At 36.5% G+C, this 23,842-nt stretch overlaps 1 protein-coding gene across 1 annotated transcript in view; it reads left to right on the top strand.

Annotated features, from left to right (window-relative positions):
- The window catches only part of MRPL3 (mitochondrial ribosomal protein L3), a 30,514-nt gene extending 11,134 nt beyond the window's left edge, over positions 1-19,380 (top strand). Inside the window, exons 7-10 of the mRNA XM_074898112.1 lie at positions 7,356-7,464; positions 9,388-9,465; positions 10,506-10,583; positions 18,820-19,380. Of these exons, the coding sequence (XP_074754213.1) occupies positions 7,356-7,464; positions 9,388-9,465; positions 10,506-10,583; positions 18,820-18,969 (415 nt within the window). The 3' untranslated portion in view covers positions 18,970-19,380. The remainder of the gene's footprint in view (positions 1-7,355; positions 7,465-9,387; positions 9,466-10,505; positions 10,584-18,819) is intronic.
- Positions 19,381-23,842: the final 4,462 nt, after the last annotated feature.

Raw genomic sequence — 23,842 nt, 5'->3', positions numbered from 1 at the left:
GCTTTTTTGCAAAGCAAAGCACAATGTTGTTAGGAATACAGTCGTTCCACGTAGACTGTCATGCTTTGTTAATGCAGAAAAGCTTTGGTGTTTCAGAAGTATTTAAAGAACTCGGAAACGTTTCTTTTGGCCGTGTAAAAGATACTGGTAAGAAGCCACACAATATTGATTTGTGTCTTGCTGTATATATTTGAAAATACTAGCAAGATAAAAATAGGCTTGGTTCTTGTTCGTGTTCAGTAAATCCATCCTATCTTTTAATTCAGTATTTCTAATCTGTTTTCCCCAGGTATTTGTATGATCCCATTTCAGAAATCAGCTTTTTTTGTACTGCTGATTTTGGTAGCGCATTACATAATCCTACTATATAGCTGAAGAAAAAATTCTTCAGCTAAAGAGAAAGACTGATTTTTTTTTATCATGAGTTTTCTAGAACTATCAGAGAATCATATTAACAGTCTTTCTATATCCAGGGGTTTTTTAACATTTTTTTCTGTGATCTACTTGCACTCCTGGCTTCTACTTCTAATGTTTCATTCTTCTAAATTTCCCCTTTTCTGGAGTGTGGCATTTGTCATATTCCCTTAACTCTTGGGCAAGAATTAAATTATTTTACTACATTTCAGTTTTTCTTTGGGTCTTAAACCATCCAGTGTTGCTTAGTGTCATCCTTGGGTGGGGGATTTTCATTATTTTTCAGAATACTGTATCTAGCATTCCTAGTTACTGTGCCTGTAAGTACAGATTTCACAGTGTCATGAAAATATCCAAGAAATGCTTCAGTGAAGGGCAAAAAAAAGTTATCTTGGGAACAGTTACAGCATTAAGCTGTAACATTTGGGCTGCACTGTGAAGGAAAAATGAGAATGTACTTCATGTTAGACTTGTGCTCTGAAACCCCCTCAAGAGGAGCCATCTTATCCCTACTGAACAAAGAGGGAACCTGCAAGGTTTGGTCCACAGGCTGAAATGATCCTTTATACGTTATTCTCTAAAGTCCCATTTTCAGAAGTGATGTAGGCACTTGAAAATCCTAAGCTATAGGGGCATTTTGAAAAGGTACATAAGGATATCATGCTGGGTTACAGTAGGTAGCACAGTTTGTTTTTCTGTCCTTCCATCTACAACTTCCATCTTCCTGGTTCAAACCATTATGGATTTAACAGACAGTAATTCATAAAAACTTTCTAACACCGCTAGTAAAGTTTAGAAAAATATTTTTACATGAGCACGTACTTTACATTTTTAAGATTGTCAGTAACTTTGTTTTACTAGAGGAAACACTGAAGTGTGTATTATTTGAAATCATATAGATGAAAATATCACTGCTGTTGTTAATAGCATGATTAATTCTAATTGCTCCTTTAAGAAGGAAAGAAAGAATACTAATGTCACCTCAGTGAGGAGATAATATAGTGGTATATAAAGGGTTGTGTTTTTTTCTTGCTAGCTCTTAATGATTCATTTGAGCAAGGTATCCTTTCGTATGCTTTCTTCTGCCAAGACATAAATCAAAACTATGCTCCTTACAAATGAGCAAGCTTTTCTTATTGTCACTTGAGCAAAGTGCTTGCACTACGTTTCAGAAGTCTTGGTTAGCATCTTGATTTGGTTAACCAGTGTAGGGTGGTTTTTTATAACTGCTTTTAAACTTTCCTTGCAAATGTTTTTTGACAAAGTCTTTTGAAATGTTTTGATTAATTTATGCCTCTGTGAAGAAAAACACTTTCACAGAAAGGAGAAAGTTCAGTTAAAGATGTATGCAGTTTGTTTTTCTTTGAAGTCTCATAATTTGTTCAGCACAGTACAAGTACCTTTTAGAGCACTGACATTAGGCAGTGTGTCTGCATGCTGTCAATCTTTAGTGCTGAATTTTTTCCTTGGTACTCATTTTCAGCAATTTAAAAGCTCAATCCTTAAGTGTTATAGCAGTCTTTAGTGAGTAGACTCGTCCTCAGTGCTTCCAAGTTACATTCCAAAAACGTGTAAAGGCTTGGTGCCCTTTCTGGGACAACAGTAAACTTCAGAATTCCTGTGGCCTGATGGTCTGTCTTAGCCCTGATACGCTTTGGGCTAAAATACATAGCACCATCCAGAAATGCTTCTCTCAGGCTGCACTTCTGTGACCTCTTTAACCTGTCATAGTAGAGGCTGCTGCCCGAAGGGGAGGTGGTGCTTCCTCCCACAGAGTTGCCATCGACTTTCTGTTGCTTGGTACTGGCTTCCAGAGTCGTATGAAGGAAAAGATTAGTGTGAGTTATCTGTGTTCTTCACCTGGTTAGTTTTCAGCTGGATCAGTTGCATGCCTCAGCTTGCTTCTGCACTAGTACAAAGGTGACCAATAGATGGGAGTGCAGAGAGGTGGGACCATGCCTTACAGCGCTAGCCCAATGCTGCACAGAGATGGAGGTGTGTTATACGTCCTTTATCTGCCATTTCACAACCTGTTTTCATCAGTGTTTCAGGAAACCTTTAGAACACCAGAAATTTTGTCACTCCAGAGAAAACCTAACTGTGGTTTTATTTGAAGTATGCCAGAATTAGGTGATGTTTCTGCTGTGTTTATGGTTTATTTAAGCTTTACTAGCTTAATGGTGTAATCTAAGCCTGAAAGTGTGCTCTACAATTGTCAGAAATTATTTGGCTAAGTAGTTGAAATTCTCTTCTACATCATCTAAATAATTGATTTTTAAAATATATAAGTTTGAAGAGTTAGCAGCAAACTAAATTGTTGCTTAATTAGAGTGCTTTATTTCAGCAGCTTTCTAAATGAAAGTTGGCTGATTAGGTACTGGCATTTTACTTGTATCAAACCTGGAAAATGGGGTTTTGTACAGAATTAGGTGGTTGACCTGAACAGCCACTTTCCTGCAGGTGAGACTAGTGTGTAATTAATTTTTACTCCTATGGAAAGATTATTTTCCTTTCATTTAACATTTGTTTGTCTTAGTTTTGCATATCATCATTGCTGCCTGTGATTCCTTTCTGGGACTCAGGTAATCATGCTTTAGTGAAGCTAAGCAAGTGACTAAATTCCATGTATTGAAGAACAGTGACATTATACATACCAAGCCTAATAAAGATAGGTCTCATGCATGTATTTTTGTTCAGATACAGTGTTTAATGTTACTGTTGTTGAAACAGAAATATATACTCCTTGATTCAGGCCAAGACAACAAGTACATGTCTTACTGCATGTAGGATAACAAATGTTCTACTTCAGTGTAGGTTCTTGGTCATATCTCAGATTCTGCACACAACCTGATTCTTTGAGAGTGGAATCTAAATATTAATTCTATTTAATACATGGTTCTAGATTAAGATCCCACTTTTACAAACCTTAATGTTTTTTGAAAATATCTGAAGTTGCCAGTACTATGCCTGTTAAGGATTCTGGAGTTACACATCTTACGCATGTTTGAGTTTCTTCTAAATTAGAATTGTACTGTGTTTCTTTTCAAAGATTTAACAGATTTTAATGAACAAGATGTAGTGGGATGTCAGTAGTTAGGACTTCTTGGGGGGGAGGGGGGAATCAGGGATTTTGGTGCATTCTTAAATGAAATTGTGTTGCAGATCATCATAAGAAAAGTAAATCCAGGAGAGGTACATGTTTGGTTGAATCTCTTATACATATATAGGCTAATGTGAAATTATATAGAATAGTGTAAATAATACACTAAAAATAGTATGCATAAAATAGTATGTTATTGCATATGTGATTACCATATGTTTTAATCTTTTGATTTGGCTAGCTCACACTAATATAATGAAATATTTGTTGGAAATCAACTCAAGACTAATAAAAATCTAATATTTTCAGGTATTTTTCTGTTTCACTTTTGCAAAATACTGGTTTAGTTTCAATATTTATTTTTCTTGTATTTTATTGGTGATATATGCTGAATGCAGTCACACCCCAGTAATTTTAAGAAGGTCAAAGAGGGCAATTAAACAATTTGAAAATTGTAAGTAATACTAATAGCTGACACTTGGCATCAGAAGTCAAGAATAATCTTATATATTTGTTAATTTTTTGGCAGAATTAAAAAAGTTGAAGAAAACTGTAAACTATAAATCCTTCTCTGATTTTCCATGGTATTTCTTGAACAGCATGCATTTTAAATTCTCTTCCTTGTTTCTATAAGATAAAAGTTTCAAAAGCACTTTGCATTTCATATAATTGAAAGAATATGAAATCTTTGCATTAGAAATATAGAGAAATTTTGAGTCATGGAAAATTTGCATATAGTAGAGAAATCTTGATTGAGAGCAGATCATGGTCACATCAAGGTGGACTTAGGTTGGAAAACCACTTCTTCTGGAATGATTGAGGTATATTGGCTGAAATACTAAATGCCTAGTTGAACAGTCCTCCTTTCTAAATTTGATTTAAACAGATGTTAGTATAATGCCTTTATTTTAAACTTTATATTTTATTTACATAATCTTGTAGTTTTATTCTGGTTCCATCTTTATTTCAGATAGAGCATGAGTCTAGGAAAAAACATACACTGCCTGTGTAATTTTTTTTCATCTTAACATGTTTAAAGAACATTATACATTGTTTATTCTGTTGAAAAAAATCAAAAACTTCAAAATGAAAGAAAACTGTAATGGTTTCTTAATTAATAAAAACTTGTTTTTATTTTCAGTTATGATGGTAACTATGTCATGTTGAATAGAAAGTTAATGTTCAAAAACTCATAAGATAAAGTGTAGGTAATTCAGAGACCTTCAATCAGTTTTTCATAAAAAATGAAACTTTTCTAAAGCATTATTGAACTAATATGATTAAAGAACCTTGGTAGATAGTAAAGCATTGTAAATTATGAAATACTTTTATTTCAGCATTGAGAGATTTTTACTTTAGCCAGAGTATTTCAGATGTTGGAGATTTGTTTTTATATTCCAGATCAACAGATGCATGAGAATTTTCAGGTTTACTAGAGTGGGTTTTTTTGGTCTGGCCATACTTCATATAAATTTCCTAAGGCTTTGGGGTCGTAAAGTCTGAGTCTTTGTTCACAGAAAAAATTTATGTAATTGGAAAGACCAGGAAGTAGATGACCATACCCTATTGCATAAATCTAATATTAAACACTAGCAACTCTATCTTGTGATATGATTTCTTTTTGAAGATAACAGTATTTGGTGAAGTAAGCATTTTTTTCCAAAATGCGTCTCTTACAAGTATTAACTGTTTCTTAGATTTTTATATTTTTATTTAAAAGTACAGTTTACAGTATTCTAAATTGTTCATGTCTAAAAATGAACAATCTGAATGAAATATTGAAGTGGTTTCATGACATAAGGGATTTATGCTTCCTGATTTAAGTTGACAGTACTGTTTTTCTTTTGAAATAGTAGCTTTTGATGGTTGTATGGTCTTCTCAGAATTGCAAGTACATTTCTGCAGCTAAAGAATTAATCATGCCCCCAATCTGCTCTCTGTGGTAACTGCACAGCTGTTGTTATGCAACCCACTTGCAGTTGGTTTTGGAGAGTTTGCTAATTCCATCTTCCAGCTAGAGATGCCAGAAGTAGTCTTCTTGGAAAACATGGCCAGATAGTTTAAAAGAAAAAAATATCATTTTGGCGGAACAGATATGAGTTTTTCTATAGCTTAGTTTCTGCTAAGTTATTAATGCCCTAGCAATCTGCGGACATAGAAGAAGACAAATTTTGGGCCTTTATTAATGTCTGAATGTTTTTCAGACTGTTTTTTTACAACTATTGCTGTTCATTACTGCAAGCTTTTAAAATAAACTGATTCATGAGAAACTGGTGTAGCAAAGCCTTGCATCCTTTAGATTCCTGTCTTGTGTTCATGACCTCAGGTAATGCAGTTCGTCCCTCCCCCAGGTGCCTTTAGCTCCCTCTTACAGCCCTGACCCCATATCCCCATGCTGCACCACCATCTGCTGGCCTGGAAGGACTCTCTTACTGGTGGCAACCACTGGCCAGCTGGCAAGCCAAAGGAGCATATCACTACTTTAATCATGTTTTAGCATTTCCTTAGTTGTAAGAAAGGAGCAAAAAAAAAAAATCAGGACTTTCTAATCAATAATTTTCATTGTAAACAATTACATATCTTTCTTCTGTGCCAAATTTAACTGGAATTGACCACTAGGTTCTGAGCAGGGAAGGGGAAAACCAAAAGTTGGACACACTGGTTGCACAAGTCTTATTTCCTTATGGTTCTGCAGGTCTAAAAACTCTTCCGATTTGTGGCTAGTTTTGACTGTAGTTTGACTTGCTCTAGGCAACTAGGCCAAGCAACGAGAGGAGAATTATTCAAGTGGAAGAGGAAAGAATCCAGTTTTTGTGCATGTTGGTGTTTTCAGCATTTGTATATTTTCTCTAGTTTTTAATGGTAGTGCTTTTCTGATCAAGGGAGTCAGGAAAATGTAGTTCATGTACAGTGTGCTATTTGCATGCTCATACATGGTTTTATTTTCCTGTGTTTGGCTGGAAGGTTCTAATGCTTGAACTAATAAGACCATGACATTGCAAAGTGCATTAGCAGAGAAAGGATTTCTGTAAATTGCAGGAAAAGGATCATCTTGTTAAATTAATCAAATAATCAGTGCAGCCATAAACCCTGTGGTCACACTTTTCTTTCTGGAAACAAACAATGCCATTTTAAACACACGCTTTAATCAGCTTTTGTTTTGTGCAGTGGTGAAGCATTTTTTCCTATTGAGTCTGTCTCTGCGATAAATGGAGAACTCCAAAGCCAGTAATACTATCATGTGCCTCAGATTAAGGCATGGACTCTGAACATTGTTTGTTACTGTGTTTTAGACCTTATTTGTTAGATGAGTACTGATCAAAAGAGTTAAGTATTTTCACTACACACAAAACTATTTTCAAGAAATGAGTCCAGTGTTGTTTGGAAATGTTCCTTGGTTTATTTTTATGATAGTCTAAGCAGCCATTTCTTTTCTCCCTTTACGCTCAGGGCCTGTCATTAAGTTTTTGCATGTGTTATTATACGGTTACTTTTTATTTGGGTTTTTTGGTTGTTTTGTTCGTTCTGGTGTCCAGCTGGTGAAAGCTTCATTACAGTACCATGTACTGAGGACCATCACAGCAAGGAGCATTTTATGTTGGTCTTTTTGCCTATTTGACTCTATTCTAGGTCTTCTTACTCAGTAAAGCAACCTTTAGGTATTGCACTAGAATATGTTTGTGGTAGAAAATACAGATTTAAAAAAAAAAATAAAAATTATTCTCTCTGCTGAGCCTTGCTAAAGGTAGAAAGATCATGAGTCTGACTGAAATTATTGGTTATTGCTGGTAACCTTAAGGCTGACTAACCCAATTTGTTTCTTAATTATTTTTCTTTTCAGAATTGGTAAAGGATTTCAAGGTGTCATGAAAAGGTGGGGATTTAAAGGTCAGCCTGCATCCCACGGCCAGACAAAAACTCACAGACGTCCTGGAGCAATATCTACCAATGTGAGGATTCTTATTTCCTATTTAAGCATTCTTCAGTATTTTTAGGACTAGTTACTAAAAATGAACAATCTTACAATAGCTATCTGATACCATCTAATCTGTGGTAGCAGAGAATCCCAGGTGTTTCAAAGGAAGTTCAGAAACCTGTATAATGAGCAGTGCAGATAGCTGTTCTGTTGTGCCTCAATTTATGAATATTCTATGTCGCTGGTAAGTGAGCAAACATATTTTAACTGAGCAAATTGTTGTGTTTTGTACTATAGCTGAGAGAAATAGTTTTAATGCTTCAAAGAGAGTTCTAAGAATCTTTTATCACAGCATTTATAGATTGGAAAGGACTTAGCTGGTATTTTACTGCAGATATTGTACTATTCTTTGGAACCTCAGTTGCTTTTATCACCTTGCTTGGCTTGTGTAGCTGCTTACTGAACTGTTTGATTCCCAAAATAGTTTGTTGGCTTCTAAGCATTTTTAAGCAGAGCAGAGTAGTATTTTTAAATTTCAAACAATAAATAACATTAGTTTAAAAGCTCTTTGGAACAGATTCATTTAAAACTTTGTCCCTGTAAATGTTTCACAATATTTAGGCTGAACTAAGAGGGATTTTTTTCAAACTAGCTTCATTATATAGTGTTAAGACAAACTGAGTCACAGTACTGAAGCTGGATTGTCTGTAATTTTCTTAGAGAAAAAAGAATTAATAATACTCAAGAGCATAAAGGCACCAGGCAATGAAGTTTGAGTAACTGAGACTGTAAAAGCACACGGTACTGATTTATAGCCCTTCATTTCAGCTGGAAAGTGCATTCTACACCTGGCACTGTTTTCTCTGAAGACTGAAGAATGTAAATATTTGAACATACAACACTTTGTTTTAGCAGATGGTATTCATTGTTACAAGATAAATTTTAAACTTTAACAAGATCATTAAATGAGAATTTCCTAAGCACTAATGCTGGATGTAATTTCACAAAGTATATAGAATGGTAAATAGTATTGGAAATAGGTATGATGAAAAGGAAACATGGTAAAAGGATGCAACAGGGGAAAACCAATGCATCGATTTTTATTTTCCAGTCTAGTGTTGACACCTCAGATGTTTTTGTGATCCTGCATTGTTCAGTACTTAATCCTGTTCCTAGAACTTCATTGCAGCTGATTTCCTGAAATCATGATTTTCATGTGTTTAAAAAAAAATTAAACATTATTAATGAATAACCGAGTGGTACAAGAAACTGACAAATCCCTTGATAATACTGTAGAACTGAAAATTACGGCACTTCTTCTGCCTTTTCCACCTTTGTTCTGCAGGTTATACCTAGCCAAACAATAATGTGATATAGAAACTAATCATTAGCAGGGAATGTAATTAAAAACTCTATTCTCAAAAATACATGCTTTTAAAAATCTGGTTTACACAGATATAAAACTCGTGGATTGGGGAGAGGAGAGAAACTACAGTTATCTTCATTTTGGCAGCCTTCCAGGGCAAGACTGCTCTGGAGCTAAGCAGTAGCTTGCACAAGTAATTTAGGCAAGTTTCCAGTTGCTATGGTCTGTGATGTAGCTGAGAGTCTTGTGTTGACAAGGTTTTCAGGAAAAAAAACTTTTCTTAATTTTCATGAAGTGGAAGTATGGGATGAGTGCAAATTTTGCACTGAATCTGTACACATTAAGTGTTAAGCAAAGCTAGAATCCCTTGGTTGATATAATAGGATTTATAGCAATTTTATGATTGAGGTCAAGTATTTCAGATAACGTCTAAAGTAATACCTAACCTTCAGCAGGAGGTATTTAAAATGCTAATCAGTATTAGATATTTTCAACATTGGAAGTACCAGCGTATTTTCTTTGGTGCTTCTCTTGAGTTTGTAGGTATACCTCTTGCAGTTACATGATTTTTTTGACTCTGTTTTTATCTAGAAAGCTGCCAAAGTTTATCGTGGAAAGAAAATGCCTGGTAAAATGGGTAACATCTATAGGACATCTTTTGGATTAAAGGTGAGTTCTGAGTATACTAGAATGCGTGTAAGGTGGTTGCCTTGCCAAGCAATGGACTTAGTCATGTAGGCTTGTTTTGGTGAACTGTCTGTCATTTCTGTCAGTGTCCAGACAGGAGCATCTTGAAGTAAGCAAGCTGAAAAGACAGGAGCAGTAAATGTGTGCTCCTGTCTGCTTCTGAGTTACAAATAAGTTACCTGAACTCCCTTTGCATATGTGTAGCCTGGAAAATGGCGTTTCAGGTGATACTTCCGCATCTGATGTGTTTTTCACTGTATCCTTTACTTCTGCCATTAAAGTGGGAAAACAATGAGGCTTTTGGTGACCTTCAGTTAATGTTTTCATACCTTTTGTTCCACTTGTTCAAACCCAACCCAAGTCTGAGTTGTTTGAAGTCTTGACTGTCATGGTCCTTCACTTTTATGTGCGCAAAGGGGATTATAGTTTCTGTCTAGATTCTGATGGGTACATAGCTGCAGCAGTTCCTGGACTATTACAACTACTCTTCTGTGTCTCTGAAGGCAAACCCTGCAGTTTGCACAAAAAGTATATTATCCCCTAGTTTGCAAAAAGAGTGCTGATGCCTCTCTCTGCTAAGACTATTTTTTTTGTAACGGAAAACGTGCATGTTGGGTTGAGCACCTCATGAAATTAAGAAATTATTGGATGATTGCAGTAATGTTTTCATGAGCATATTTGTTTTAATTTGTCATGTGTGATGTTTTTCAACAGCTGTTGCTGCCAGAGGGGAAAAGAGACTTCGGGGCTTCAGTTGGTGTTATGCTGAACAAAGAGCTGCCTTACCAAATGTAGCCTGATCACGAGCCCTTTAAAACTGTTTAGTAGACTCCTGCATTAGAAAGCTGTGCAATCAGAGTAGTGTGTGACTGAATTTTGTGGAAAGTTTAGGCCTGTGAAGAATATTCTTCCCCAGAGTACCACCTCCAGTTAATCAGTTTGTGCTTTGCTGGACCACTGTTGGTAAAACTGGGAATAGTCTTTAAAATGAGCTCTGTGTCTGTTTTTTTTCTGTCTCCTAGGTGTGGAGGATCAACACAAAACATGACATTATTTATGTAAATGGATCTGTTCCAGGTCACACAAATTGTCTGGTGAAGGTATGCTTGCTAGTTTCAAGTCACTGATATTGGTGAACTCCTAAGCTCTCTACAACTCTCCTACCAAAAGGAGACACATTGGTTGAATGCAATCTTCATTTCATCAGAATCCCATCTTGTACTATTGAATTAAAGGACAGTAGGCTCAGTTCTGTAAAAGACAGGGATTAATAGGGACAGTGTCACCACTTACTCTAAACGGCTCATTCTTAACTTTGTACTGTGGTTGCGCATATGATAAACCAACACAGTTGCTGTAACGCTGTGGTGAGTGTCTCAGGGCTGGGTCCATCCCCTTTTAACACTAACCTATGCCAACAGCATGGTGGTGAGATTTTACAGAATATTAGTTGAGGGTTGTATTCATGAAGAGAAATACACAGCAAATACTGCTTTAAAGGTTATTCAGAGCATTCCCATACACAGTAGTTGTTACCTTTCCAAGAAGCAGTCAAGGTACAGGAAGAGACAGTTGGAGTTCAAAACAATGATGTGAGTTCCCTTTGCAATCAGTATAAATGTGTCAGTGTTATTTTCTGTGGCATTCTACAGAATTAATTTCAAATTTTATGGATTCTCTATGAAAAAATGAAATTATGAAGAGTGTGTTCTTACAGTGTAAATAATCCACATGAAAGGAAGAAAAGTACTTTTTAAGGATTATTTTCAAAATAGACTTTTCTTTCTAATTGGGTATATTCTACACATTTGCAAGCACAAATTAATTGGAGGAGGCTGCTTCCTTTCTGACTTAGAGTACAGCATATCAAACATCTTTATTAAGAATAATTATAAAAATTTTGTTGTATATATACCTATATATCTGATACATAGTTTGAAATCTTCAGAAGTATTGTAGGTATTTAAATGATCCAGTTCTTGAAAAGTCACAGAGTTCATCAAGTTTGGATGTTTTCAGCTAGTTTATTGTGTTCTTGTCACATTTTACTATGGACATCCAGTGCCTGTTATGTATTTTCTAGTTGTGGAGCAGAACTCCTTAGTTACTGGGCATTAAGTAAAGCAATGCTAGCTTTTGCACAGGTATTTTACACACAGGAAAATGAAGTTTATTCTTGTGTTTCTCTCCCTGGAAATAAGGCTTTTTTTTTTTTTTTTTTTTTTTCTGATTGAGGTATCTCTAAACTGCTTTAACTGTAATGTCCAGCCCAAGCCTGGAGAATGTATTAAACATTTCTCTCCCAAGATAGTGAAAATTGGTTAACAGATGTCCAGAAGTTTTCAAGATAACTTCTGCAAAGTTACTGGGCATGACATCAGTGACACAGAATTAAGACTGTAGCTTGACTGGTTTTTCATCCATATGTTGGACTGAATGACCTTTTCCTCAACTGTGTTCTAAGTATTTTTTTCTAATCCTGAGCCATGAACCTGGTTGCTATGTGTTAGTCTGAGCTTTAATTAAGTGTGAATTTTTTATAGGATGTTATTTTTAAATGACAACATATGTATACAAGCAACATAATGTAGCTGAAAAAGTGACTAATGTTTGATGCCCAGACTTTATTCTTTGCTCTTAATAGTACTCTTAAGCAAGAACTACTTGTTGCAAAAGGTTGTGCATCTTCTAATCATGCTGTTAAAATCCACACTTATGTGGTTCAGTGGCAGCCGTACATACCCATGTCAGATGTCTTATCTGCAACGATATGACATTTTATGAAGCCACTGAGACTTTGAGTACAGTATTTATTTCTACCAGCTCATAACTTTTATTCTAACTAGATTCAATAAATTCATTTTCTGATTTCTGGTTTTAAGTGAATTAAGAAAACATTTATTAAAGGCCTGTAATACAAACAGTTTTTAAAAGCAAAGCTGTATGTGTGTTAATACCACACATCCTTATGTATGCCACGAAGATCTCATTTAAACAAACCAGTGTCCCCTTGCTAATCAGACATGGCACACTTCCGCTTGGAGAAGAACCTGCTGGAAGTGTTACATGCTGTCTTTCATGATTGGGTCACTTCCACCATTTTCTTCCACCTTCTCTTTTTTTCTTTACAAAGACATACTCTTGTCTAGGCTGGAGAGCATCCCCCTTAACACCTTGGATTTACTGTTTTTGTTCTAAAAGCAGCCGCGCTGTTAGCTTAAAAAAAATCCTTGAGGCAGCAGTACAGCCTTGTTAACAGGAGACTGCTGGGCTAAGTCACCTGAGCATACGCAGTAAAACAACCGCGTTAACATCTGTGATGTGAAGAGGATAATGGACTTTGATTGCCATGGCAGTCTGCTGCACACCATTCAAGTGCTTGCCCTGTCCAGGAGTGATTTCTGTTCAGTTCACTCGCCACAGATGATGATTGGAACTTTATCCTAAGACCAAAACTTAAAATGGCTCCATTGTTTTTTTTTCAAGAAAACTTACTCTGTCAGTGTTAACTAAATGGTACATGACACTTTCCTGACTGCTTTAGTGATCCTTGTGCAAGATGTCTGCAAGATACAGGTCTGGATTAATTGTATTTGCAAGTTACCTATATTTAAAAATGTTTCAGGTCGTAGTTATCTATGATTTAGAAGTACAAGTATCTTCAAATACACATTTTGGCATACATATTTCAGAGTTGCAGCCAATTCCATTAATGCAGGTTGAGGATCCATGCAAAGAATGAGGGATTTCATCCCTTAGAGCTCTCTGATTAACATAATACAATATTTGAAAGATCTTGACCAAAGTGCTCCAGACTTTCATGGCTTTTTAGTAATAAATAACACTGTTTGAGATGAAGGCACAGTAGTAGGTATTATTACTATTAAGAAATAGATATTTTAAAATTGTCTGCACTCACATATTTGGTGATTGGAGGGAGTAAGTAGTCAGCAACAGTTCATTCCAGTTCCTCAAGCTGGTGAATCGGTTCTGGTTTTTTTTTTCCTTACATAAACCATATGAATTACATGTATTAATTTTTTTTTTCCCTTATATTTTCAATACATCTCTGAAGAGCAGAGAAAGCTTTAGTTAAAAAAGCATGCAAAACAGTACTATTTGGTGTGTGTTCTCTAATTTCTTTCCTTCTACATTTAATCTTGCTGCACTCCTCTGGTGTTTTTAGCTTGTGTCTTGTTTTTCTTCCAGGCACTTTCTTGTTTGCATATAGACTGATTTTCTATACATTGTTGTATATTTGTTTGGATGTGTAGTTGGGGAGAGAAATTACCTTATATTAGCATTTATAATTACTGTTTATTCTACTAAATAACTGCCTATAATGTCTAGGGGATTTGGATCCATCTGTCTGAGCTCAAAAAGTGGAATATCTCATAATACTCTTCTCTTTGTGTGTCTCTAAGAGTAAGGCATTTGTGTTCAGTACCCACTCTGTTGCTTGGTAACCATTAAAACCCCAGTGCACCTTAAGGCATATATTTATTTTGTACGTTATGTATTTTTGGAAACTTAGTACATCAGCACTGTATCCACCTGGAGATGAAGCACTTAAATTTTTCAAGTTTCATTTTCAACAGAATAGAAGTGCAGAATACTGGGATTGATGGATTCATAGTTTAATTAGAAATCAGTTTTCATTTGATATTGCACACTGAAGCATGCAGGTAAATAACTGAGATAAGTAATGTTTCTAGCCAACTGGAAAACTAATCAAAAAAGCTTACTTTAGCATGGATTTTTTTCTCAGTGACAAGTGTAATAAAATTAAGAAACTTTAGCAGTGTGCTAGAATGTATGGAATTTTTCTGTTTCAAGAGTGACATTGCAAAATAAGCATTTGTAAATTAGTGTGTTGTGCATATCAAGATAGCCTACCTCAGGTAATACACCAAGAAAAACAGGTATCTTCTTAGATCACAGGGCCTATAGTTACCGTCCGTGGTGTTGATCTTCAAGGAAAAAAGCTAACAGCTTTTTCTTTTGCAACCTTATGGCTCTCAATTTCTCGAGAGGTATGCTACCAAAGAGTTATCTCTTCTGTCATTCAAGAGAGAATCACAGGACTAATTCCCTTTTTAAGCAGTTACTTTATAATGGAGATGATACTGTAATACGATATATGGTAGGTCAGGATGTTGTAGTTTATCTTTGATAATGTTTTATACCTGTCCTAATTTTAAGGCACCTGATTTTCTTAGGACATTCAATGTTGATCACTTCGAATATATCACTTTTAGTGAAAGCAGAAATTCTGGCAAATCTTGTAACTCATGGAAGTTGCTTAGCAAGTTAGACACTTAACTGGCCTTTTTGTATGCTAGTTACACTTGGAGTATACAATTTAGATAGGATACTTCTTGAGCTAATAAACTTAACTTCTCAGTCTTCCCCTACTGCTTCTTCCCTTTTTTCCTTTTCTGTTGGGTTTGGGTTTTTTTTTTTTTTAGAGAAGTCTGTAGGAATTTACATCCTACTTATTTTGTACCACACTTGCAGATACTACTGTCTGTTTTTCTAGCTGCTAATGCCAGAGTTGAGTGTGCTGTGCTCAAACTGAGGACGTGCAGGAATAGTGTGATGCCTTCACTTCTTTTGTGTTCCCTGTCCTGTATCTTGGGCCCCATGATAGATTTGTGTGAAGTTTTGGTTGGTTGGTTTTTTAAGACAAAATAAGGCTGGTCAGAAATGGATATAGTTCTTGAATTCATTTTTCTGTCTAGCTTCAAAGATAGCAGAGAAGCTGACACCTGAGGAGGTAATTTCTAACATTTTCTATATTTAAACACATTTTCCTGTTTTGCGAACACACTCTGTTGTGGTTGATAACACAGCCTGAAGCCCCGTTAAACTATAAATGTGAGTTGTGACTTAAGCATCAAATTTTAATGCCTGTTTAAGACCATATTAAGTATTTTGTGGTGATAGATTTTTTTTGTATTTGTTTATACTACCTGTTACGCCATCAATATATGGGACATGCGTATGTGCAGTTTCTTAATTGTCTGCAAAACCCTTTATGACTGTTTTAAAGATTAGTGACAAAATCCCAACCACCTCCAATTTCAGATTTCTCTAGTATTTTTCTTAATAAAAAAACTTCACAGAGAATATACTGTAATGTATACACTACTATATATACCATCTGTCTGTAGTATAGTGTCCTGTAATATATACTAGTATTAATACAGAAGTTGAGCAAGCCAAGTGATTGTGTAATATTGAGTTATACAGTGAATGTTTTAATGGATTGTAATAAACAGCTGGGCTCTCAGCCTGGTTCATTCTGTGGGTGAGAGCTAAATTCCCTGGATTTTAGTAATACAGAGCATTAAAACTTTATTGGGGTCTTCTCAAAAGAGAAGGGAGAACACCAAGAGCTGTGCAGGTTCACATGTATTTCTTGTTGGTGTACATGCTTATACAGACAAGTGTAACTGCTGCTGTGTGCCATTTAACCCCTTTATAATACAGTGAAATTATCGTGCATGAATCTGAGGTAATACATACAAGAAACCTTTGGTATGCTGTGCCCTTGATAAATGTAAAGGGAGTCATTCAGTAATTCTTTTGAGAAGACGGATAAATCATACCATGTTGTAAGTTGCTAATCAGTACTTTCAGGTGTCAAATGAAACTGAGTTTTCTTCCTTTTAAATAGGAATGATAATAATAATATCTAACAAATTTTGAAACTTACAAGTGAGAAGGAGGTACATTCTTTCCATTTGGTAGTGATGCTCTAAGATGGGCTTCAGGAGTAGAACTTAAATTGCATTTGAAAGCAATGAATGTAGAAGAAGATGGAAAAAGAGCAGTAGTTTTCACCAGTCAGAGGAAATACTGTGTCAATTATACCAATCAAAAGAAAGAGCATATCAGAAGAAAATAGTTTTAACATCAGATATAGCTTGTTGCTCTGAGATCTGTCAAGCTTCTGAGGAGTTTGGAAGGAGCAAAATGAAACTATATTGTACTCCTCTGAAAGCAACAATGGTCTGTTGAAAATGTTTCATAAGAATCTTAAAACTACTTTAAGAATTCTCCTTATCACACAAGAGGCACTATCTGCAAAATGCCACTTTGACATTAATATGTAAAATACAATGCTGAGACTGAACAGAAATCTTACATTTATTTAGATAAACTAATGCAGGACTAAGATTAGACTGTTGGGTTTGCCTTCAGTTAAGAGCAGATGTCTTACTCCTAAGTCCTGTGATAAGAAGTTGTTTCTTTAAGAAAAAGGGGGGGGGGGGAGAAAAGCAAACATAACAAACATATAAATACCTTTAGTTTTGCAGGTGTCCAAAACTGCCTGTAATGACATAGCCTGTATGTAACAGCACGTATTATTTCATCATGAGAATAATCCAAAATAACAAAGAAGTAGACATGAAAACATTTTAATAAGATAATAGATGAAATGAATAAGTTATCAGAAATAAAATCATTTACTCTAATCTTCCTAATATTATTGTAGCTCATGTAGAGACCATGGGGGTTTTTGCTGTTGACAAAGAAGGCTTATGATGTGTAATAGGATCAGGGAGTAAAAGAGGAAAGGGCATGGGAAATAACAGGTAACTGGTGAAGTTATTAAAACATGTTTTCATATAGTAAAAGAAACAGCAGCAACATATTGGAAGAGAGGGATGACTTCTCAGCCTCAGCAGTTCACATGACACTGTTGAAGCTGACTCTGTTTCCTCTGAACTCACCGCTGCTGGAACTGTTATAGCAAAGATCTTTGGACTTGGACCTCAGTCAAGTTTATTCCATATAATACACAATGTAAATTGCTGTCTGCTGGGACTACAGACACTTCAGTAGTTATGCACGGCAGCTTACAAGTGAATACAGAAAACTTTTCATAGAGAGGTGTCTTGTGGAAGAAGAATGATCTACTTGAAAAGCTAAGTAGATATCCTGACCAGTTCATGTTTAGCCCTTCACCCCCTCATTCTTAGAAAAAGGTTTTCTTTTGCTTATTGAGCCTGCACTTAGAAAACTGTTGGAACTTCCTCAGGGGAAAAAAAAAAAAACAAACCCAAACAGTTTTCAGAAGCTGAAGTTTAAGGCAGATTTAGTGTGCACTTTATCTGCAGGAATCCTCATGGACTTTGGGAAAGGCTCAAGTAATAGCAGATATGAATCTGGTAAATATAGTGCTGTCAGAACTTTCAGTGGGCATAAAATTATTTTATTTAATTTCTGGTATAAATCACTATTGTCTTATTTTTGTCCAACCAAGTAAGAACAAGCTTCCTGTTCTTTAAAAGCCCACCAGAAAAATAATAATAAGAGCTTATCTTCTCTCTAAAATTTTGTCTAATCTATTTGTACATTTATTTTTTTATAATCCAGTTGGGTATAGTGGCTAAAGGGATTATTACAGCTTGGGAGGAAGATCATATATAATGGTATAGAAACGAAGAATTTATTTTTAAATAAAATTTAATCACTTCAGAATTTGTAGCTCTTTTTTTCTTCAGAGATACCAACTTTCTATCTTCTACTGCAGGCAAACTGCTTTTTGCTGATAATTCTAGCTACTAATTTTCTTCAGAGATTGGAGTTTCAGGGGCTAGATTTTAAATCTTTCACATGTAGAGAGGTCAGTAAAGGAAAGTAATTGCTCTGTGGCACTACAGTTCTTGGAAATCAACTTTCTCAAAAGCTCACGTTCAACAAACCTGGGTACTGATTCCTGGGTGAAGAATTTTAGATGCTTAGCTCTGCAGTCACTGAATAGCTCTGCTGTAGCCAGAGGGACTGAATACAGCACATGCACATACCTTTGCAAAATTAGTTGCCATAATTAGTTTGTATCATAAATACAAAAGCATGTCTTGGTTGTTGAAAAGGTAATTACACTGCATAATATAATTTGGTATGTCATGTAGGAAAGTACTGTGGGATATAAACACAGTTTAAACAAGCCAGACTTACACACATTTATTTTAATAACATTTTAAAATATTGAGCAATGAATTCATGAGAGTAGGTTTTGATTCTGTCAGAGTAGTGATAAATATATCACACAAATGATAAATTCTCTTTGGGTTTTTTGTTTTGTCTTGCTGGTTTTTTAACAACTCCTTAATGATGAGTACAAAATGTTAAATTCAGTAACTGAGTTTGTTGTTAACATAACTGATGATTATATCTGGAATTCTTCATATAAACAAGTGTAGTGTGAATACTGCTGGGTTTTGTCTTATGCATGCAAGACGATTTCTTTCATTTCTAGCGTATCACTGTCTGAAAGTCTTCTGTACCGTTTATTAACTGCACTTTCCCTCTCCTGCTTTTTAGGTCAGAGATAGCAAATTGCCTACTCGCAAGGACTGCAATAAAAACCCTCCGTTTCCTACGTTTTTTGCTGATGGAGATGAAAAACTACCAGAAGACCTGTATGATGATGAGGTTTTCCAGTTCACGGATCCATCTGTCACATATGCATAATGTTCTTCATGTCTTTAAAAACAGACAATTTTGTTATTTTCACAAACTAAAAGTAAACCTATGAATCGCAGTCTGGCCAGCTGACTTGAACACTTCAGATATTGCCATTTTGGTCAGGTAATAACATTTATTACCGCCAATTTCAAACCTCTGTTTAAAGCAGCAGGTGTGTCTGCAGGGCAGGATGTCAAGAACACCAAACAGTTTGTGTTCAGTGATCTTCTGTCCTCTGTCTCAGGCTGTGAAAAATAACACATGTGGGAAAAACTGTTGTTTTGAAGATGGTTCCATTTAATTTTCTGAATGCTACCAAACTCTTTCTCTTTTGTAGAAAGTACTCTGGCCAACTCTGATCAATCAAAAAAACTTCCAAATCTGCCTTGGCATCTGGGGGGTGGGGGGGGGGGAATCTGTGAAGAGTAATCCAAAATAAAAGAAGAAAATGCATTGCTCTGTAGGAGCATGAGCTTGTTTTGTTTCCTTCTTTCACCAGAGCTCTTTCTCTCCTTTGCTTTAATGTTGAGTTTAATGTAACAAATACCCAACAAATTTTCTAGGGGAAAGATGCTGCCAACCACTGTCTGTCTCTTCAGAGAGTTCTGGCAGTGTGTACAGTGAGGGGGTGTTCGGATGGGAAATGTTCAGTAACAAAGCAGCACTAAGACTGCAGTTGCCACCTGTTTGTTGCCTTTGCTGACAGCTTGTTCTGAACTTCACAGAGGATCCCTTGCATGCTCTCTGAAGAAATATCTCCACATCTACATTTGTCTCTGTACTGGATTCTTATTTGATTGCAGGAGAGCTATAGCAAAGAAAGCAAGCCAAATGTGAAGGATTTGTCTTTATGATAATGCTCATTTTTCTTCTACTCTATCTTTCAGTGATAGCTGGAATGAATACGTTCCTTTTATTTTTCATCTTACGTGATTTACTATTTATGTCTGATCTTTTGAACGCTGTAAATCCACCCACGTCTGGAAGCAAGTACCTGCATAACTGTCAGTGCCGTCTGAGTGTGTGCTTACAAGACCTACAGTAGTTCAAGAATTTGCACATACTAAGCTACTGTTAATACTATGACAGTGCTATCTACTCATCTTTGCAGCTTCATCACAAGACATCAGATATCTAAGTAAATACGAGATTCCTAAAGACCTCACTAATACTATCCAGTTTAAAAGGTGATCTCCTTGTCATTATGGTGTCTCTGTTACTGAAGATGTTTTGAATTTTTTTGTAAGAAACCATGTGTCATCTTAAACAGGCTGTATATAGCTACTGGCTTGTAGAAGACTGGGAGGGATCATTAGAGACTGTGGTATGGAAATGTGAACTGGTAAATATCTACATTGTAGAGTATGCTCTTAACTGGATTCAGTTGAATTAAAATGTCATTCAAATGAATGCATCAGAATGCTGAATAACAGCACCACCTTCATGCTTCCCCTTCTCTTCAGTAAAATGGGCTCTGCAAGTGCAGGCATCACACAGCAGATGTGGTGCAAGAAGTCCATACATGTAGTGACTACCCAGTGGGGTGTCATGTTTTGGCCGTGATACTAGTAATAAGTGCAACCTGTCACCTGTTCCACATTTCCTGAAGAGGTGTTTGGTGTTCCTCTCCTGATTACAAAATAGATTTTTAAAGTTACAGCGTTTCAAATTTACTTGTTGTTGAACACGTGTAAATCAGGGTGTGGCCATATGCATAGCGTGCTGTTCTGCTCTGGTTTATGGAATAATTCTGGCACACATACATTTTCCTTGAGCAGCTTTGCTATTGTTCTTGGTTTTTACTTCATTGGTAATGATCCTGGACTATCACTGAGATGACCACACAGAGAGATGCTTTTTCCTACTTGGTTTCTCAGCCAGACTCTGGGCTTCTTTCCTGTAAATTGTAATTTGGTTTTCTTCCAGCGTATACCTTGGAAAGCACCAAGAGTCAAATATCAAAGGGAGCCACAGGTTTAAAAAAGTACATTAAGATTTGCTCCATATCAAATGAGATTTCAGCTTAAGGGGAAAATAGGCAACCTACTTCAATTCCTGTTTCTTTGGTAAGTGAAGATCTTCTCCCTTTTTGGCATAAACAGTGACATTCCGATGATCTGATCATGTTACTTTTTAGCTTCATTGTCCAGGGAATGACTGCAGTCATTCAGGGAATTCTGTAGTTAACATTGCTTTCTATTTGTTTAGCTTTAAAATTTCTGCTGAAGCCTATGTATTGTCAGAGTAGTCTCTGCAGTTGTTTTTGAAATGCACGCTGGATGTGAGCAGTGTGATTTTTCCAGATGTTGCTAATTCAGGCAGGCATTAGTCTCATTTTTCCTGAGATGTACAGATGAAACCTTTTCCATCTTTGTTTATCAAGAGTGCTTGGACACTAAAGGCAAGAGCTTTCCTAGCTCAAGTAAAGACTGATGTCCTGAAAGTAAGTATTTTCTGTAGAGCAGATGCAGGGTAAGATGGGTAAGATCTCTTGATGTGAGCTCAGAGTAGTGCAACCTAGATTGGAATATAAACATCTATTAGACCTGTTCTTCCATCAGGTGTTGGAAGAACGCTTATGGTGTTGTGCGTCTGATTTTCCATATGCTCCCCATCTGTGTCTTCTGATCTTCTGACTAATGAAGGGATGTTGTGTACAGGAAAGGCAGGCTGAATTTATTTCAAGGAACAAAATTGTTCAGAAGTGTAATGGCACCAAATGCTTTAAGCCCACCTACAAGTTTGTTCTGGTGCTTACTGGAATATTTTTAAATTTTATCAAAGGTGTTGGAGCAGAGTATTTATTCTTCTTCAGCATGGCTGAAGGTTGTGGCTTATCAAGCAGATGTGCTTTTAGGAGTCAAATAAAAGCAGACAAGATTAGACAAATATCAAGTCCTCATGTCTCAGGTGAGCCAACAGTTTCTTTTGCTAAGGGTTGTGTTCATTTTTCTGAAAAGGCAAACCAAGGTCTCTGTTGCAAGTAGGTATCTGTGTGTTTTGTTGCCATTCCTCAGTACTGAAAGTTTAGAGCCATCAGGGAACATATGCCCAGGCAGCAACAACAGCAACGAAAAAAAAGCTCTTACTCCATATTACTTGTAGATTATAAAAGAAGGAGCTGCACGTGTTACCAGGAGTCTAAATCCTGTAGGATAACATCCTACCTAATGTTGCAGTCTGTTTTGCTGCCTGAGGAAGTAATTGTTGGCAAGCTATGCTACCATTGCCGTAGCTTCTGAAACAGCTGAGATCTGCCATGAATTGTGTACCTGTTTCAGCACAGAGAACAAAGTGGTGTTGTCCTCTGGGAGTATAATGCTTGGAAGTTGTGCACTCGGCCCCTTCTGTGTCCTTGGGCTGGTAAAGCACGTATCATTTTGCTTTGTGATGCTTAAAAATCATGAGAGGATCCAGGAAAAAGCATGAGTGCTTTTAAAATCAGAGTGTGCGTAGGTTTGTTGTGTCCTTTATTATCATCTTAGAAGAAGCCTGTTGTGCAGCTCTTCTTTTAAAACACTAACATACACCAGTGCCTGTACACCCTGGGAATTTGACTGTGGCTGGAGTTGCCTGTAACGATGAGGCAAAACGCAGATACCGAGCAGTTCCTTCACGTTTAGTCCATTTTATGCAAGCATTTGTAAATACAAAGGCTGTGGGCAAGGTGCTGAGCTGGGGTTTGCATGTCCAGGAGCATGTTACCCCCTCCTTAGGCTGTTTGGACTAGTGGGGTGTTTTTAACGTCACTAGCATGCTGCTTTGGAGGAGGATGTAGGGTTGAGATTTAGCTGTATCCATGGCTTCATAGTGTGACTGCTTTGAAAAATAAATACTGTTGATTAATAACTCCTCTCAGTGGTTCTGTAGTAGTACATGAATAAACAGTGGCAAGCTTACAATATAAGTTGAAGGTAAAAAGACAGCAGGAAGAGGAAATCAAAACACTCATCTATCACTTGACAACGTAATTGCAGTCATTGATGATAAACAAGGAGTGTTTATTTCTCTTGAATCCATACTTTTAAATACCATTGCTCTGTCATTATGTGAGACTGATAAACATTTTCCTTTGCTGTTTTCACTTGATGTGGAAAAATGTGGTCTGTTCTGTTAGCATTTAACAAATATTATTCTAGTAAGCTGAAAAGATGACAGGACTTTATATGTAGAATTTCACCTTGCTTGACCCTGTGTGGATTTTGGAGCCTGGTATGGCCTGAGCTTTTCCTGAACTTACAGTTTCCTTGCAGAATTCTGAAAATTCTGCAGGGCTGAAAGAAGACCAATTACAACATAAACTGTGAGGGAGACTGACATGTGTCATCCAGCTGCCTCTGGGCCAGCAGCTTTGCAGTGACAGCTCAGGGCAGAGCAGGTGAGTGTGCCAGTGCAAGTCCCATACCTGTGAGCTTCGGGACACAGGGATGCCAAGGTAATTGCTATTTAAAATAAATTGCTGGCCCAGTTGTAGGGTGTTTCCTACCCTAATAACCGGGGGGGGGGGGTTTCACTCATTTTTGAGTGCTGTGTCTGTAACTACTACTTGGCAAGGATCATTCTCCTGATTTATTTCATTCCCACATCTTGATATTTCATGTGGGAGTGCCTCGGTTTCGTAGCTGTAAGCATTACTTGTACACCATGTCTTCTAATAATTAGCTCCTGTGCTCTTCAGTGCACAGATAGTGCTTATTAATTGCCTTTAATGAGCATCTCTCACCTGCAGCAAATTGCCCTGTGCTGTTACATGGCTTAGTGTGTAACATAGCATAGTATGGTTTATTTATATAACACACTCGATGGCACTTAACAGCTGTAAAAATGCAAAAATGCTGACCTTGGTCTTGGGTATTTATGGGTTTTGGAGACAGTTTCT

Source organism: Athene noctua, chromosome 2 (genome assembly GCF_965140245.1).
Source record: "Athene noctua chromosome 2, bAthNoc1.hap1.1, whole genome shotgun sequence".
NCBI classification, from domain to species: Eukaryota; Metazoa; Chordata; class Aves; order Strigiformes; family Strigidae; genus Athene; species Athene noctua.
The sequence above is the reverse complement of the archived record's forward strand: the minus strand, read 5'-3'. Positions and strand labels throughout refer to the sequence as shown.